At 43.1% G+C, this 18,628-nt stretch overlaps 1 protein-coding gene across 6 annotated transcripts in view; it reads right to left on the bottom strand.

Annotated features, from left to right (window-relative positions):
- Positions 1 to 1,212: 1,212 nt before the first annotated feature.
- GPR155 (G protein-coupled receptor 155) overlaps positions 1,213 to 18,628 on the bottom strand; it is a 65,240-nt gene continuing 47,824 nt past the window's right edge. For 4 of the 6 annotated variants that reach the window (XM_030209115.1, XM_030209114.1, XM_030209113.1 and 1 more), the window contains exons 14-16: positions 17,846 to 17,910; positions 12,730 to 12,873; positions 1,213 to 1,909 (exon numbers count right to left, since the gene is read on the bottom strand). In XM_030209115.1, coding sequence (XP_030064975.1) covers positions 1,717 to 1,909; positions 12,730 to 12,873; positions 17,846 to 17,910 — 402 coding nt within the window. In that variant the 3' untranslated portion in view covers positions 1,213 to 1,716. Of the gene's footprint in view, positions 1,963 to 9,195; positions 12,598 to 12,725; positions 12,874 to 17,845; positions 17,911 to 18,628 lie in introns of those variants that run through there. The other 2 variants (XM_030209116.1, XM_030209117.1) reach the window with 2 other exon arrangements.

Below are 18,628 nucleotides of genomic sequence, written 5' to 3'. Positions count from 1 at the left end.
GACTTCGTATCAGCTGTGTAAATTTCATTAATATAGTTTCTGCAATATACAACACTCACAGTAGTTCACATACTGCTTCCTAAAAGGTTTATGAGGCTTTATGAAAATCTTAAGAAATAATAAAAAATTTAAAAAAAAAAAAAAAAAAAACTTTCCTTTTTTTCTACATATTCAAAGCACAAAAGCTAAATTATAAATATAGTTCCATGTTCATGCTAGGTCCACTGCAGAACTACAGACAAATAGTTTGGAACGAGTATTTTACTGAAGAAAAACGCCCCGAGATGGACTCAGTATGGAGTCTGACATATTACATAAGACATCATCCCCCTGATTCTATAAAGGTTGCCAAAAATTGCGTGTGCTAATTTAGGTGCAGTTCCGATTTGTGCGCACAAGTTAACTGAACAAGCCAATTAGTGCCAATTGGATTTTTAATAATTACTGGCACTAATTAGATTTAATTGGATGTTACACATGTAAAGTTAGGCGCAGAATCTGCACCTAAAATTTATGTGCAGCCCGAAAAAGGGCGTTTCAAGGCAGAATGGGGGTGTGGTTTTGAGTTATGCATATAATTACAGAATAAATGTGCTCCACCTGTAAATTTAGCCATGAGCATTTGCATCATGTTTTTCTTGGTGCAAATGGTGGTGCGTAAATTTACGTGCAACCATAATGTTTAAGCGTTATTCTATAAACTGTACCAAAATTTAAGCGCAGCTTATGAAATACCACTTACACGGGGTTTTTTCAGGGCAGATTTTTAGGCGCCATTTACTGAACCTAGCTCCATATGCCTTTTTACAGGTCTTAACACTTGTACTTGGAATATGGAGAGACTGAGTTCAGGACTCTGCTGAAGTTTAGTCAAAAAAAAAAAAAAGAAGAAGTCTTAACTAGGGCTACTGCAAGGTTCAGAAGATTTGCTGGGGCTAAGGTTTCTTTATCTTTTGTAAAAATAAATTAAAAAAAAAACCCCAAAAAACAAAAGTGACAAAATTACTGTACATCACTAGTGAGCTGAAGCAAATTTAAAATAAAATAAACCACCTCAGCAAATTCATTTAAGCGCAGTGGCAGATTTATAGTGCCAGATTCATAAATGCCTCATGAGATAAAAAGTACAAGTCTGGTAGTTTTAAAATGCAGCACACTCTTCCATGGTAACAAGTTTTGTAAAGTTAATTTGAAAGTTCCACTCTGGAGTTGTAATATCTTCACAAGTCTTTGCTTTATTTTCATGGATTTACTTCTACAACTTGTCAAAATAGCTCATTGCTACACTGATATTGTGGCATGTGCCCATGATAAAAAATAAATACAATATCAGTATTAAATAAAGGCTCTTTCTAGTGCAAGTAGTTATCAAACTGAAAAATACAATTTAAATATAATCAGAAACTGATTAATATCTTTTTCAGCCTTTGTATTATTTACAACTACATTTTTCATATGAAAAATAACCTCATTTTAACTGCTTACTAGAATACTAAATGACAGTGCTTGAGCTGGCTTGCTGGGACAGCTAATGAACACAATCTTACATTGGCACAGTGTTAAAACCAAAGCCTATTTATTAAAAGCAGGAAACATACAAAAATTAAATTAATGTATTTCATTAGGTGCAAGAGATCCTGGTGGTAATCAGCCTCTCAAGCTGTTTCTGCTTAAAACCAGGCTGATGCAGCAGCTGTCATAGAATGCACATGGCTCCTAAACAAAACGGTAATACCAGTTCTCATCCTGAAATTGATATTCCCTGGTAATGTGGTGCAGGATGCCTCCTTTCAGCAGTCTCTCGCCATACTTCACAGCCTCGCCACGGTCAGGAGCAAGTCCAACTTGAACCAGCCAATTCACCAGATCGGAGCCAAAGAAGATACCTGTGTAGGTCTTTCTGCCACACCTGTATGTCAAAGGAATGATTCAGCCACATGTTCTGTAAATCTGGTATCAGCACTGCATACCGGAGGAAAGGGAAGGAAAGAAGGAAAGACAGCATGATAGTTAAAAGCATATAAGGAGAATGCCTATTCACCTTCTAGTTAAGGTATACACACTGGCTTTCCATTCTCCTAAGAAGAGCTTACCAAAAACAAAGGATAAGCAAAACATCTTGGCACCAGTCTGAATCAGAGGCTCCCAACTCTGTATTGGAGAAACATCTAACTGGTCTGCTTTCCATGATATTTTATGAATATACACAGAGTTAAAATTTTCACACACTGAAAACCCAAGTGCATGCTGTTCTCCCTCATACTATTGCTATCCAACAAACCAGACAGGTAAGTTCTGCCTCCAAGGCTGGGATTGGAATCACCAAGTTAAAAAATCAGATTTTGTAGAAAAGTATTTTTAAAAACCCCAAAAATCTGTATCAGTCAAAATTTTTGTGGGCAAGGGGAAAATTTGTTAATATTTCCTCCTTTAAAAAAAATTGCTTTTTTTTTTTAAACCACTGCTTTTGTATGTTTTGGGGAGGATATTGGGCTTTTAATGTATTATTTTTGCTTCTGTTTTCATCCCATGGTTTCTCACGTCACAGCCTAATCTGGGTCACCTAGATTTTTCCATTTCTACTTACTTTTTTTTTTGAACAATGTAATAATTAGTAGTTGCATACCACTACACCATTACAAAATATGGCTTTACAAGAATTCATAAAACAATCCTTCTATGAATAAAACAGACTGGACAATTATATCCAGATCCAGAGTATGTTTAAAGAGAGAAAAGAGAGCAACTAAAGAATGGTTAAGCCGTGTTGCAGATAAAAACAGAAAGGAAAAGCTGGACAGCATTTTGAAAATCCAGTGGTAATCTACAGCATCAAGGAAATATCACACTGAGAAGAATTGTAATGATCTCACAATCCCTGGATTTGATTGCAACGATGTTCATGTTCTTGCCAATGTGCTACTTTCTGGTCTAACACTTCCATTAAGCTTCCTTGTGCAGCTCAGAAATTTGATCCACATAGCTCCACGGTTCACCACTGGCTTTCTATTAGCTACAGGATCCAATTTAAGACTGCTGTTAACTTTTCAAGCATTCCTATATACCTGTTTGACTTGTTCCCTACTTAAAGCTAGTCAAGATTCTTCTAAGTGAGCTTGTTTACTCTTCCATATTTTATAAAAATCTGGCTGGTGCGGACACATTATTTAGCCACTTCTCTGGAACTCAATGCTCCTCTATTTAAGATTTGATTACAATGGCTCCTCTTTAAGCAAGTCTAAACCTGGCTTCCTTATCGACCAGACCAGTCCAGAATAGATAGGTAAAGGTTAAGCTCTAACAGCAGATGGAAGAAGAAATGGACAGAGGCTGGTATTCCATTTACTTTGTAGTTCTGAAGAGGGAGGGCACCTTCCATCTGATTTTGGCTGTCAAGAGTGTTAACAGAGCACTATGAGTTCTCAGTTTTCAGATTGACTTCCTAGGATTCATCACTGCAGTCAGAAAGGGGGAGTTCAGATATCTTTGGTTCTCAAAGAGGCAAACCTGCATATCTCAATTTGGAAATATCGGAGGTTCGAGATTTGTTCCAAGCACTGCCCTTTGGGTTGGAAACAGCTCCTTGCACCACTGACAGCGACAGAAGCAGCATTAGGGATGGATTAAAATCTCTCTGCTCACCTAGATAACTAGCTTGTCTGGGTAAAGATTAAAGCAGATGGTTGGCAGTTGATGGTGCAAGTGGTAAAAGGCAGGCACTCGGCTAAGTCATTAACATTGACAAAAGCAAGCTGGAACCGTCAGAGCCTTGAATATCTGGGGGCCTGTTTCAATACTCTGAAGGGGCAGGTTATTCTTGACTGACCTGAAGTTGCAGGCCCAAGTAAGATCATTGACAGGTGCCATGATCATGGAGCTACATGCAGGTCTTGAGACATGCTACCTGGTCCACTAGGCATAGGCACATATGTGACTACTGCAGAAATCATTGGACTGGTGGTTGGCACGGTCTCAGAGTTCTGAGATGCACTTCCTGTGGACAATGCAGACCAAGGCCAATGTGGCCTGGTAGGAACAGAGCAAGAACCTGATGAAAGGAGATGGGTCCCTGAAGAGTCTGAACTGACAGTAGCAACAAATGTCAGTCTGGCCAGCTGAGGGGGTCCCCTGTCAGGGCCAACCGGCACAGGATCAGTAGTCATCTGCTGAGGGTGTCTAGTAAATCAACCAGTTTGAGACAACTTATCATTTACAGATCAGTGGAGGCCTCTGAGCCACATATTCAGGGTTCAGTCTGACGATGCTACTGCAGTAGCATACCTTAACTATTGGGGACATGAAGAGTTGTGTGGTAGCCTGGGAGGAGCAGATTCTCAGCAAGCATTCTCTAGATTCCAGGGGGAGGGGGATGGGGAAATGAGGGAAAGGCCTTCTCAGACACCTCCCAAGGCCTGATGACAATCAGGCAGAATTTGAAGAATTTTTTCAGTAGGTGCAAAGACTGGGATTGGTTAGGATGGATGCTCTTCTGTGATAATGGCCAACAGTGGGAGTTCTCTAAATATTTCCCCCTGGCCCTTGATAGGTCACATACAGTGGATTGCAGCACATCCTGGCCTGGTGATCCTGATTACACTGGATTGGTCCAGTACTGCTCCCAAACTCTATATTGCGCTCAAGGTACAGAAAAGTCTAAGGCAGCCTTTCAAAGGACTTCCAAAATCTGGCCTGGTGACCCCAAAAACCAGGTTTTTCAGGAGATACACTATGAACAAGCATGAGAACACTGAATATACTGCGTCTCCAATGCACGCAGATTCATTATGGATGTGCTAAAACACTGCAGAGTCACAAGGACAGGTTTGGGATGCCCTGCAATAAATCAAATTCTGCTTCCTTTGTAGACAATAAGACCTCTTGACTGAGATTTTACAGATGTTAAACTTTAGTGTCATTCAAAAACACAGCTTATCTAAACTGTGGAATGGAAGAGTAGCCTAGTGGTTAGTGCAGCGGTCTTTGATCCTGGGGAACTGGGTTTGATTCCCACTGCAGCCCCTTGTGACTGTACAAAATAAGTACTTGCATATATGTAAACCGCTTTGAATGTAGTTGCAAAATACCACAGAAAGGCGGTATATCAAGTCCCATTTCCCTAAACTACCCTGCCAAAAATCCTATGTAGAAAGAACCTAATTAGGCAAAGAAAACATTACTACATTTTGTAGCATAATCTCCTATTACTGCTAAAGCACAGTAGATCAAAGCTTGATAGAAGTACAGCAATGTCTCCATATCATGCATAAACAAGCATACAAGTAGCAAATGGCACAACTCTACCAATGGTCTTAACATACAACACACATGTATGTGTGCAGAGGAAGGCCAGATTAAAGTCTCTTTGCATGTGTCAAAGATGTGTTAGAATAAATCAGATTTCGGAAATTCCACCAACATTAGTTTAATTCTACATCAACAAGACTAGGCTCGAGGGTTTTACTGTTTGCAAAAGCCTTTTGCTCATACTTCGGCGCACAGAGCACATGACTTGTTGTGTTTACTCATTAATGACGACAAATATTTCAAGTGGTTGATTTTATTCAGTACAAGAGACTCCTGATGCAGGCCTACTTGGCTGAAACACAGTTGTGTCGAGTCTTGTTTACCCTTTAATAAACAGTTTTAATCAATCATCAGGAACGTTGTCTACTAATTTTTGAGTCATCTTCGCTGTTCTGCTATATAAAAGTTAATGCAGCATAAGACAATGATGAAAACAAAGTGAAACCCAGGCCCCTCCCCTTTCTCATCCACTTTCTACTCCCCACATATAATTCCAAAGCATGAAGGCAGAAGTAGCAGCAGTGGTGGTGACAGTAGCAGCACAAGGCTGTGTTCTCACAGACCCCAGCACTTTGCACAGGTTTCCAGTCTAACAGGAAATCCATAGGGAGGGCCTGTGAATGGTCTCCGACTCATAGGCCCAATATAGATCATTACTATTGAGCACAGGTCACAATGGAGGTCCAAACGGAGGGAGTAGATGCTCAGTTCCTGTGACCCCCACCTACTGGATAAGACCCCGTTTAGGGTCCTGACCCACAGTTTGGGAACTACTGAATATAGGAGATAACCCTCACCTGAGGGCTCTCTGGCTAAAAGGAGAAGGGCTGAAGGCTGCCATAAATTGCACCAGTCTGTAACCTCTGTCAGGGCATCCAGTCCCATACAGGTAAGCTGGAGAAAAGACCCTCTTGGTGCAGTCCACACTGAGCAAGTCTGTGTAGAACAAGAGGTTTAAGTTTATCTTCCAGCAGATCACTTCCACATCAGCAACAGTTAAAGCACCCTTGCAAGTCAGGGGATTCCTGAATAACAAAAGCAAACTCAATGCAAATCTCGGTATCCACCTCTGCACAGACTGCAGGAGTGTCTGGTTAGTGTCACAACCACTAAGCACCTTCCATGTTGGTAGGCTCCCCCCCCCCCCCCCCCCCCCTTAGAAGATATCAACCCTATATGAAACAAGAGAAGGGTACTAGCAATCTTTTTCAACCTCCAAAAAATCACAACAGGTTTCTCAGTACAGAACAGCATCCTCTTTTTAGGAGCGTGCAGCCACGTTCATGCTGCTGCATGGCATCCAATCCCCCTTACCCGTCAGGAACAGGCTCTTCTGCCACAGGCAAGCCTCGGATTTGCATAATTAGATACAAAGAGCACCGAGTTAGCCTTGGACGTAGAGGACAAGGACATAAGATATATTTTGATTCCCAAGTTAGGAGACCCGAGACAACTCAGATCTAAACTAATTCCTACACAAAGGAGGTTCTTGAGGAACCTCCTGGTCACAGCCTACCCTTCTTGATCATAAAGCCTGATTATGCTCATTAAATCTCAAACATGCCATGTGTGTGTGCTCATCCACCCACATCTCTGTATGTCCCTCTGGTTCATTTTCCTAGGATCACACTACCTGTACAGAGTCCTTCCTTTTGAACTTTTGGCAGCACTGAGAGGTTTTACAAAATGATTGGTAGTTATCCCAGTTCATTTTTGCAAGCAGATTTTTTTAAAATCTTCTGTTATCCATACCCCCCTCCCCATTAACTGCCAATTCAATGCTGCAGATCACCAAAAACCTCCTCAAAGATCTAGGATTCTATCAGGCTTATTTTCGAAAGAGAAGGGCGCCCATCTTTCAACACAAATCGGGAGATGAGCATCCTTCTCCCAGGGCCGCCCAAATCGGCATAATCAAAAGCTGATTTTGGGCGTCCCCAACCGCTTTCCGTTGTGGGGACGACCAAAGTTCCCGGGAGCGTGTCAGAAGCATTGCAAAGGCAGGACTGGGGCGTGCTTAACACATGGGTGTCCTCTGCCGATAATGGAAAAAAGGGCATCCCTGACGAGCACTTGGGCAACTTTACTTGGTCCATTTTTTCCTGCGACCAAGTCTCAAAATGCTGCCTGAACTGACCAGATGACCACCGGAGGGAATCGGGGATGACCTCCCCTTACTCCCCCAGTGGTCACTAACCTCCTCCCACCCCTAAAAAAAAGCAAAATTTAAAAATATTTTTTGCCAGCCTCAAATGTCATACTCAGCTCCCTGACAGCAGTATGCAGGTCCCTGGAGCAGTTTTAGTGGGTACTGCAGTGCACTTCAGGCAGGCAGACCCAGGCCCATCCCCCCCCCCCCCCCCTATCTGTTACACTTGTGGTGGTAAATGTGAGCCCTTCAAAACCCACCAGAAACCCACTGTACCCACATGTAGGTGCCCCCCTTCACCTGTAAGGGCTAAGGTAGTGTTGTACAGTTGTGGGGAGTGGGTTTTGGGGGGCCCAGCACCCAAGGTAAGGGAGCTATGCACCTGGAAGCAATTTATGAAGTCCACTGCCGCGCCCCCTAGGGTGCCCGGTTGGTGTCCTGGCATGTCAGGGGGACCAGTGCACTACGAATGCTGGCTCCTCCCACGACCAAAGGGCTTGGATTTGGTAGTTTCTGAGATGGGAGTCCTCGGTTTCCATTATCGCAGAAAACCGGGGACGACCATCTCTAAGGTTGACCTAAATGTTGAGATTTGGGCGTTCCCGACCGTATTATCGAAACGAAAGATGGATGCCCATCTTGTTTCGATAATATGGGTTTCCCCGCCCCTTCGCCGGGATGTCCTGCGAGGACATCCTTAGGAAAACTTGGGCGCCCCATTCGATTATGCCCCTCAACGTCAACTAGGATTTTTATTGTATCTTTACTTAAAGCTCATTCACTTGTTGCTAGGCCTCACATCCAGTGCTAAATTTCTCCTTCCCCCTCTTGCTATGTGCAATTATACTGTATCCTGCATACTGCAGGTTCCCTGAATGCTCAACATACATAAGCCAGTCTGAACAGCTGTAAAAAGATGCTGCCAATTACTTTAATATGATTACTGGATCTGTTATGAAGTGTGTAGCAATATAGAAAGCATGTCAAGGTAAGATCACTTTGTTCTATAAAAAAACTGTATCCTACCCAGCAGAGGGGATTGACTTTTCCCCCACCCTACATCATCTGCTGGGGGAAGAAGTCTGAATGTAAATACAAAAAAAAAAAAGCCAGACCATATGCTCCTTAACTTACAGGGAACAGCACAGTTCTGAACTTCCTGAAAATTAAAAAAAACAAAAACAAAAAAGCAGTCCTATTATGTTCTTGGAAATGTTTACTGAAAATTCCACAAAAGAGAGCACAGCTTAGAAACTAAGAAATGAGGATATGGAAAGCCAGATATGGAAGGTGGACAGGCTTAGAGACAGTTAACTCCCCATGCCGTTTAAAGAAAAGGACATGAGCACAGCTCCTCTGTGGACATCACGTACATCAAGTATGTGAAAGCAGTCACTAGTATGCCAATGTCTGGAAAGCATGCTAAAGAATACTCAAAAAGCAGAACACATTTTGTAGGCAAGAGCACAATACTGTCAGTCACTTAAAAGGCAGACAGACCCAAAGCTGAGCTCGTAAACTGTGCAGAAAACAACCTCAACTCAGTCACTTAACATTTTGGCACCTATTATGGGAAACTGGTGCCGAGAATTTAACTTACTTTCACCAACCTGGACCCACCCACTTTTCAAGAACTCATCTAAGAAAATCTAGGTGCACCTGCATCCTTCTGTTAGGCACCTAGAGAGCTTTTGAAAAATTGACCTCAGCCTTTGTGTATAGGATACAGACGTAAAAGGTAGTTATTAAACCAAAACAGCAGTTTTCTGATGCAAGAATAAAGCTTTATTCTTTATACCTGTTCAGTGTGCAGGTTCACTTATAATTCAGACAAAAGAACCACTTCTGACCACATTAACAAGGCAGGGAATCATGATTTGCCTTTCAAAACTCTGCCAGGAGCTGATTACTGGAGACAAGCAACTGAGGTGGTAGTCTCATAAGCCTTGTCTACAGGTAAAACTGTTACATTTGCATAAAATTACCCAGGATATACGTGCAGCCTACCTCTGCATACTTGTTCCCCGGGGCGGAGTTTGAACTTATGCACGTATGGCATAAAAAAATGCATATGCTACTAAACTTTTGCTGGGACATTTGTGGTTTATATCCCCCCAACCAGCAGATGGAGATAGAGAAAACTAACTCCTCAGTGACGTCATCATGAAACAACTGAATAGCAACATAAGTTAGTTATATTGTACGTGCAACTAGACATCAGTGTGTTTTTTTTAATTTACATTTTCAATACTACATCAATACAAAATTGAATTGGGCCAATACCAATACAACAAAAATTCAAAAATTTGGGTAATCCCCAATATAAGGATTTAGCTCCATCTGGTCCACACAACAGAGGGGGGACAAGAATTCCAACTATTCAGAGGAAGCAGAAAATTATGGAAATACAACATACAAATAATTCAGCGAGTTGAACATCCATTAATTATAATGGCTCAGGGAAAATAGATGCGACAACCTCTAACAGCAGTACCTTTCAATTCAAGAACAAAAAACAAAATAGTCCAGACAAGTGGGACATACCAAAAGGTACACAGACCCTGGGCAGGAGAAAGACCATGCCTCCAAGGTTCATTCTAAATGGAGGCCCATCCTCTCAGGCTGATGCCACACATAGGCCACTGACTCCAAGAGGCTGATTTCTCTCTCTCTCCCAGTATTAACAAATGCCTTCTACAAGTCAGCCCTACAGGTTAGGAGTAAGCCACCTTCCAAGGGGTCCTTGGTGACCTCTGTGGGCTCAGCTAGCCTCTGCATCTTGTAGCCCTATAGGCCAGACAGAGCACCCTAACCAAGGCAACTCCACTTGCGACCCATACTAGGTTAGCACCAGCCCCAAATAGGCTAGGGCCTTAATGGAGACTGACTAGCTCCCACAAAAGCCTCTAGGGTCATGGGGATGCTGAACGTCTACAAGCTCCAGAAGAGAAGAGGTTACAGAAGCCCACAGAGGATGACCTCTGTCTTCCCGAGGCCTAGACAAATCAGGTGGAACTCCTGTCCCTTAGCCTCCCCAAGCAAGCTAAGTTGGCTACTCCTGCCAGTGCACCTACTAGGGACTGGAGCTTGGGATGTGCTGGTCTCAGGGTTTCCCTCCTGCAGCTCCCATTAAGATGACGTTGGCTCCTAACCAAGCCACCCCTTGTAAGAAGTTAGTCTGGCCTCCATTACACAGCAAACCCTCGAACAACCCCCCTCCCCAGGAGGCTCTGCCTAGAAGCCTTGGTGAGGGGGGGGGGGGGGCTTTCCCCAAACACAAGGAGCTGCAGCAGGGATATCCATGGGACTCCTGGATTGATTGTGGCTCAGCCAAGTTACACCCCTCACAGGGACAACCTAAGCCTGCTCTCAAGATCTTAAACAGGGTTGAAATCATGTGTATAACCAAGAACCTTACTTAGAAAGGGGGAGGGGTAACTAGCCCTGCCCCAAAGCCAGAACACCAATTGCTCCATTCTTGAGGGAACATTTTTTTTTTTTTTTTTTAACTGAAGTGGACCGCAAAAAGAAGGACAAAACTCCAGTCTCCTCTGCCATATGCATATCATTGACCCTCAAAGGGGTAGAGAGAAAACAAGCCAACCTCCTCTCGCCCACAGATACCACCTGCTGGAAACAGGAAGAAGTGCATCCATTCCCACATGTAAGAACGGGCCCACAGGAGGCTTATGTCCCTGACCGTTTGACCAAGTGTAGATGAAGACTATCCTCAGGCCCATGAAGAAGTTGGTGGTGGCAGCGTGCCTAATTTTTTCTTCTCTATTTGCAAGCCATCTGCAATACAGATCCTACATACTGCTGGGCCCAACAACCAATGCAACAGAGTAGCGAGACTGAGGCTCTTGAGGGTGTCAGCTAAACAGCAGCCCTTGATAAGCTCATCCCAGGGTTCAGTTTGACATCACTACCAGTTTCCAGCAGCAGCCTATGGAGCCAGTCACAGCCAACACCCTGACTGGAGCAGAATCTCAGCACTGCTCTTTGTGAGCAGTAGCCTAAGGCTCAGCTGCCCCACCCCCAGAGTGGCACAGCACAGTGTAGCTTCTTAGATCCAAGACATTACTCTCGGGGAGTGCCTCAACCCAGGAGCTTTTTTTTTTTTTTTTTTTTTTTTTAAATACCACATTCTAGCGCTGTACTGTCTCCTGCCCAGACCTCTCAAACCCCTGAGGAGAGGGAGTGGGGGGTGGGGGCCTAGAGACAAAGTTAAAATAGGTTAGAAAACCCAGGAAAAATCCTGATACTCACTTCCCACTGGTTCTGGCTCATGATACCAACAAATCAAGCCCCCAGGAGTTCTGCTGACCAGGACATTTCCCAGCAGACACTGCCTCGCCAAGACTAAGGTCCATGAGCAGAAGCTTGGGGCAAGGGAGAGCCAGAGCTTCACCCTGCTCTATCAGGAGAAAGGGCTGTAGCACGATACACAAGAGCCTGCTGCATCAGCAGACTATTCACTGGGCCATGGCCCAGTGAATAGTCTGCTGATGCAGCAGGCTCTTGTGTATCGTGCTCCTTTTTCTGGAGCCATATGGTAACCCTACATACTCCACTGAAGGTGCCCCTGGGAGTGAGGCCTGAAACTACAGTGCAAAGATCTGCACCATCTGCTGGAGGCAGAAAAATACTGGCACATTCCAGGTCTGCACCACCCCTTATACCGATGACATCATTGAGTTGTCTGTTTTCTCTGCCTCCATCTGCTGATCAGGGGATGTAACCCAATTATCTGGACTGGTCTAGTGGGACAATAAGGAAGCTCTCTTTAAAATAGGCATAACTTATCTGCTACACTAGTCAGGTGGTCTGTTAAAGTTACCCTCCATGTGACAACATACACAGAGCAAGACGTTAGAATTAAAACAGCATCAATAGTCAATATGTCCGTTTCCTGGCTTTATTCCTACCATCTTCTTTGTCACTTCTATTTTAACACATGAATTAGGATCACAGCTGAAAGTGATGTGTAGATAACATGAATATTGAAAACACTGGATCACACTTCCATTACATATCTGACTTCTGTTCTACTGATCCTTCCAGCCCAGTAGGTGCATAAGCCAGACAGTTCCATAGAGTCCTGAACATGATCTGTCAGATTAGCCTCTGTTCCACAACGGCACCTACCGTCTCTCCTTGACTATGCTCCGGACACAGAGGTCTTTTTGATAATGAACAAACTGATCACATGTCATTCTGATGTCCTCAGACACAGAAGCATCTTCTGCATCTTTTGCTGTGGCCCCGGCACCTACCGTCTCTCCTTGACTATGCTCCGGACACAGAGGTCTTTGTGATAATGAACAAACTGGTGACATGTCATTCTGATGTCCTCAGACACAGAAGCATCTTCTGCATCTTTTGCTGTGGCTCCTCTGCCACCCCAGAGGAATTCAAGCCTAAAAAAAAAAAAAAACCTCATTGTAAAATGGGTAGAAACAAAACAGTATTTAGTATAGAGCTGTTTGGTTTTGCAGATTAGCCAGCTTTGTATATATAACTTCTTCCCTTATTTATGATCAAGTAGGGCAATTAGCTAGCTTGTGTCTTCTTGATCTTCTCAGAGACCATAGACAGGCTTGCACAGCCCTAGTAATGGGCCATAAACTTTAACAAGTGTTTGTTTGTTCAAACAGGCTCTAAACATAACTTACTCTCAGTGAAGGACAAGTATGAATGATACGTTTTCGAGGGAGGGAGGTTACAAAGGGCAAGTGATGGATAACTGGGAAAAATACCAAAGAAGCAGAATTATGTGAAGGTAACCTTGTAACATAGTAAATGACAGCAGATAAAGACCTGTACAGTCCATCCAGTCTGCCCAACAACAAACTCATTTACATGGTTTGTGATACTTTATATGTATACCTGAGTTTGATTTGTCCTTGCCTTTCTCAAGGCACAGACTGTAGAAGTCTACCCAGCACTGTTCTTGTACTAAGTTCTGAAGCTAACGTCGAAGCCTCTTAAAATTTACACTCCAGCCCATCCCTATCTATTCAGTCACAATCAGGGCATAGACCATAGAAGTCTGCCCAGCTCCCATTTTGTTTCTCCAATTACCAGCGTCACCACCCAATCTCTGCTAAGATTCCACGGAACCATTCCTTCTAAACAGGATTCCTTTGTGTGTTTATCCCATGCACATTTGAATTCCATTACAGTTTTCATCTCCACCACCTCCTGCTGGAGGGCATTCCACATATCCACCACCCTCTCCATGAAAAAATACTTCCTGACATTAGTCCTGAGTCTGCCCCCACTTCAACCTGAATTCATGTCCTCTAGTTCTACCGGCTTCCCGTCTCCAAAAAAGGTTTATTTGTGGATTAATACCTTTCAAATATTTGAACGTCTGTATTATGTCACCCATTTCTCCATTCCTCCAAGGTATACATGTTCAGGTCAGCAAGTCTCTCTCCTCATATGGTTTGCAACACAAATCCCATACCATTTTTGTAGCTTTTCTTTGCACCGCTTCCAGTCTTTTTACCTCTTTAGCAAGATACGGCCTCCAAAACTGAACACAATACTCCAAGTGGGGCCTCACCAACGACTTGTAGAGGGGCAACAACACCTCTTCTCTTCTGCTGGTTATGCCCCTCTCTATGCAGCCTAGCATCCTTCTGGCCACGGCCGTCGCCTTGTTTCTTCACCTTTAGATCCTCAAACACAAACACCCCAAGGTCTCTCTCCCAAGTTGAGCTTACTAATCTCTCCCCTCCTATTCGGTCTCTCTCTTTCGGGTTTCTGCACCCCAAGTGCATCACTCTACACTTCTTGGCATTAAATTTTAACTAAAAATCATACAAAGAAACCAATCCACTAAAGAAATAAAAATAAACAGTGCATTGTGTATAACAAATATTTTTTTTCCTTTTTATCTGCCAATAGTGCTCAGTGGGAGGGGTTGTGTACACAGGACTCACTCGCAGTATGTTACTGCTAACACCCCTTAAGACATCATCGCATGCCTTCCTACCATATCCACACAGTGTTCTAGGCAGTTCATTGTAATGATGATAAAACAAACTTGTACTTAGCTTATTCAGGAGTGCAGGGGGTCACTGTTAAATCAAAAGTCCTCCCATTTCTGTGAGATATATATCTGAAAATTATCCTCTTTGAAATAGATTGGCATATGCTATAAGGGGTGGGGTTCCGTACAAAGAAGGTGCAAAACAAAATGGGCCAAAGCATGATTTGATATACCCACTGGGACAGTTTCCACCTCATGCACCTGGGAAAACAGGGAAGTCTAAACTAAAATATAGTCTAGCTGGCTGCTGGCTGACAGATGTGCTCGAAATACGTGGGTGAACTCTAATTCACCAAGGTGGAGGGTTCTCCAGATGTCGAGGAGATCCAAACTGGAATAATAAAGATCACTCCTCCAACCAAGGGAGGGGGCTCTGCCCCCAGAACATGTTTTCTGGTTATATGTGGGTCTGTGACTGCATTGAAGTCACCCCCGATGATGACAGTACAATGGAAGTAAAAACTCAGCAAAAGTTTGAGGAGAGCTGGCAAGAAAAATCTATCCAGGAGGTTAGGTGCATACAAGGACACTAAATACGTAACACCATATAGGGAGCAGTGCAAAACCAGCCCTCTATCCTGATCATCAGTATAACAATGATGTTCCTCAAACGGGATAGCCTTGTAATTGTCACCTCTGTTCTACAGGACACAGGGCTAAGGAGGAGTAACAATGGCCCACCCACTCTCTCTGCAATTTCTGATGCTCTGGGGCACTCAAGTGAGTTTCCCATAGAAGTGCCACTGCCACTCCCCCACCCAGTGCTGCATGGCTGCCAACAGTTTTTTCCTTTTAAATCAGGGAGTTTACCCCACAGACATTCCAAGTTAAGAGGCTGCGGGCCATCGGTCTGAGGGGCTTGGGACTAAGGTGCGGTGATTGCTGAGCCACAGAGCAGCAGAGTCCAAAGACGACTAAAGACTGGGCAGGGTACCAGTATCCAAAGGAGACGACTGTACATCCCAGTTTCTGGACTTCCCCCCCCTACCCATCCCCTTCACCCCCCAACAAAGTACATAACAGAAGACTACACCATGCACTTCCCCCATTAAAGAATAGACTCAAGAAAGATCACCACAGGTAAGAATGAATTATGCAACAAACAGCAAAGAAACGCTACAGTCAAGAGGAGGCCCGAGGGGAGCCTCAGAGGAGTGCCATTTTAGGCGGTTATTCCTCATGGTGACTTGATGCCATCCTGGAGTTGACACTCGGGGTGGTAGGGCTATCACCGCTGCAGGCTCAGAGGTCTGCCACAAACCTACCCATCTCCCAAGGTCTTCACTTAGCGAGGTTTTCCGTAAAGCAAGAAAGCAAAGTCAAAGAGAAGAAGTCAACGTTAACAGATTCGCTTTTGCTGCAACCCTTTTATGATGGGGCGACACTCTTGGCGTTTTTGTAGTGGGGCTGCAGACAAATCCTGGAAGAGCATGACTTCAGCGTCATGACAAGCGATGTGGCCCATTTTCCACACCACGAGGAAAATCTTCTTTGGGGAATAAGAATAGAAGCAAGCTATTACGTCCCTCGGTTTGTTGTTAGTAGGTGTTCCCAGCACTCGGTGAACGTGATCGAGCTCGATATTCTCTGCTTTAGAAAATGAGTGAACAGGAAGTTCAGAAGAGGTGTCCAGGATTTGATAGCATATCACTAGCACAATTGTGACAGTCCTCCTCCCCATTGGGCTCTGGGAGGCAGTAGAAGCATAAATTAGCTCAAAGAGCATGATTTTTTAAATCAAGTTTATCGGTGAGCATGGCGAGCTGCCCCGTAGTAGTGTTGCAGCAAGTATCAAGGGCAGTCAGGCGCTCCGTGTGCGTATTGGTTTTTCACCTCCTCCATTCACGTGCTAAGATCTTCTAGGCTTCCCCAAAGATCTTGGACGAGGGCCTTTTACTCACCCAGGCGTGTGGCAGCGTCAGTCTGTAAGGCCAGCTTCAGTTCCTGGAGAAGTAGCTGTAGATCACGCTTGGTAAGTGGCCCTGCAATTCTCCACCCTTCAAATCAGGATCCACCAGAGAAGGCAGCAAGGAGCTGTCTTCCGAAAGATGCAAAAAGTGGTTGGTCCCGCTGACTGGCCTCTCGGCTCCTCACATGGCTGAGTGGCGAAGTACTGTTTAATTTCACTGAGTCGGCAGCGTCCCATCACTGCATTGTATACACAAAAATCAGCTGCTTGCATGGATAGGGCTCAGATACCCAAAAACAAGTCAGGATGTGCTAGTTACTCAGAGAAACTGGGGAAAGCACAAAAAAGCTTCAGGCTTGAGCTGCCATCTCATCGATTATGTACCAGAAGTCTTGTTCGTTTTTTTAAAACTTTTGAATGGTAATATACCTGAGGGTTTTTCTTTTATGTTTAAAATTTTAGGTGGCAGAAATAGTTTAATTTTGCCTTTCCCATTGATGAAGGGAGTGAAATTTAATCTGGCCATGAAAGATCTTTTGGTTATGGTGTAATTAGTATTTGGAATTCTTTATCTTTAAACAGTCATCTAATTTCATCTTGTATAGATTTTAGGAAGAAGTTGATAAGATTTTACCAAGTTCGTATGTGCAGATTGTTAATTTGTATATATATTATTTCATTTAAGATTGTAAATTTTATATTGTTACTCATTTTGATTCTGATTGATTAGGGATTTGGCAGGATACAAATCCTTTGCATAACATAACAATATGTGTAACAATGATCTGCACAACACAAACCCTGCATCGCATGATGTCAGAAAAGCCTATACAGTACCAACATTAAGTGTACCATCAATGCATTAACATTGATAAAAGATCTGCCATCAGTTTAACTATTTCCAATATCAACTCCCCTTTTCCATCTACACATTAACAAACGCAAATTGTAACTTAATGCCAAAATCTAAAAAATAGACATTTATAATAGTTATTGTTCAAATTGGTAACTTTAATAATCAAGAACAAAACTTAATTGCTCATACAGGTACGCTATGGCCCCATAAAGCAGAACTGGACAGTACCAAGTATTGTCAAAATGCCATTTCGTTTTTCTGTTTTTTCTGTCTGCCCATCTTAGACAATCTGCCTGTCACATCAAACCTACTTACAATCTGGAATAGCTAGTCTATGGAAAATCTCTGGCTATTGTTTTTGTTATAACCTCATTGCACTCACCTATGAATAATAAAACTAGTGACCTAACTAGACAACTATAAAGCTGTTCAAGTATTTTCCGAGCAACTTGTAAAATCTCAATGTTCTCCCAAGAAACATGTAAAGGCCACCTCCTAACAGTAATCAACTCCACTGGAGTCTTGCATAAGGTTGGCATTCAATTCAGGAAAATATGATTCAATTACCTTTTCTTGCATGGTAGAATGATCAAGTGTTTGTCCAATCCAAAAATGGCAAAGGAAATAAAACCCTAGAAAAACAAAAACAAACTGCAGATGTTTAAAACCAGAATCAGATTCTGAAGTTGCTCAGGTTAACAATACAGATGGTCTAGTACAAAAGCTAGTTTCTGAATTCAGTTGTGCAGAAACCAGTACAGCATTCAAATAAGCAACCTGTAACAAATACAGGATCAGCTTGGCACTAGATAGCCATCAGGACTCAAAGAAGCAACCCAGTTTTCAGTACCCGCCACTTATGAAAAGGGTTTATTTAGCAAATTAAAAAATATATATCTTTACTGAAACACCAAACCAACAAATACATAATATATGAGAATGAAATAGACTTGTAAAATTCTGCATAGAGTCTATATCACAAGACATGGGGCTCCATATGGTACGTGGGAAGGAGGAATGTTTGAAGTATAAAAGACTGAATGGTACCTTTCTACATATGTTGGCTGAATGCCTAGTGTTGGATTATTGGAAAGGGGTTTTGAAGTGCTTCAATGAGCAACCTCATATGAATGGCAATATAAATTACTACTGTTGGGAGATGAGGCTTCATTGCTGTCTAGGGGGCTAAGACGGGAGGAAATCAAGTTTGTGTTGGTAGCAATTTTTTATGGCAAAAAAATAAATTATGTCAATGGACAGAAGAGGTGCCCCAAGAAGTGGAAAACAAGAACAACTAGTGACATGGGAGTTGCAAGGCATACATACAACAAACATGGGGGTAAGAGGCAG

The sequence above is a fragment of the Microcaecilia unicolor genome, chromosome 7, assembly GCF_901765095.1.
Source record: "Microcaecilia unicolor chromosome 7, aMicUni1.1, whole genome shotgun sequence".
Taxonomy (NCBI): domain Eukaryota; kingdom Metazoa; phylum Chordata; class Amphibia; order Gymnophiona; family Siphonopidae; genus Microcaecilia; species Microcaecilia unicolor.
The sequence above is the reverse complement of the archived record's forward strand: the minus strand, read 5'-3'. Positions and strand labels throughout refer to the sequence as shown.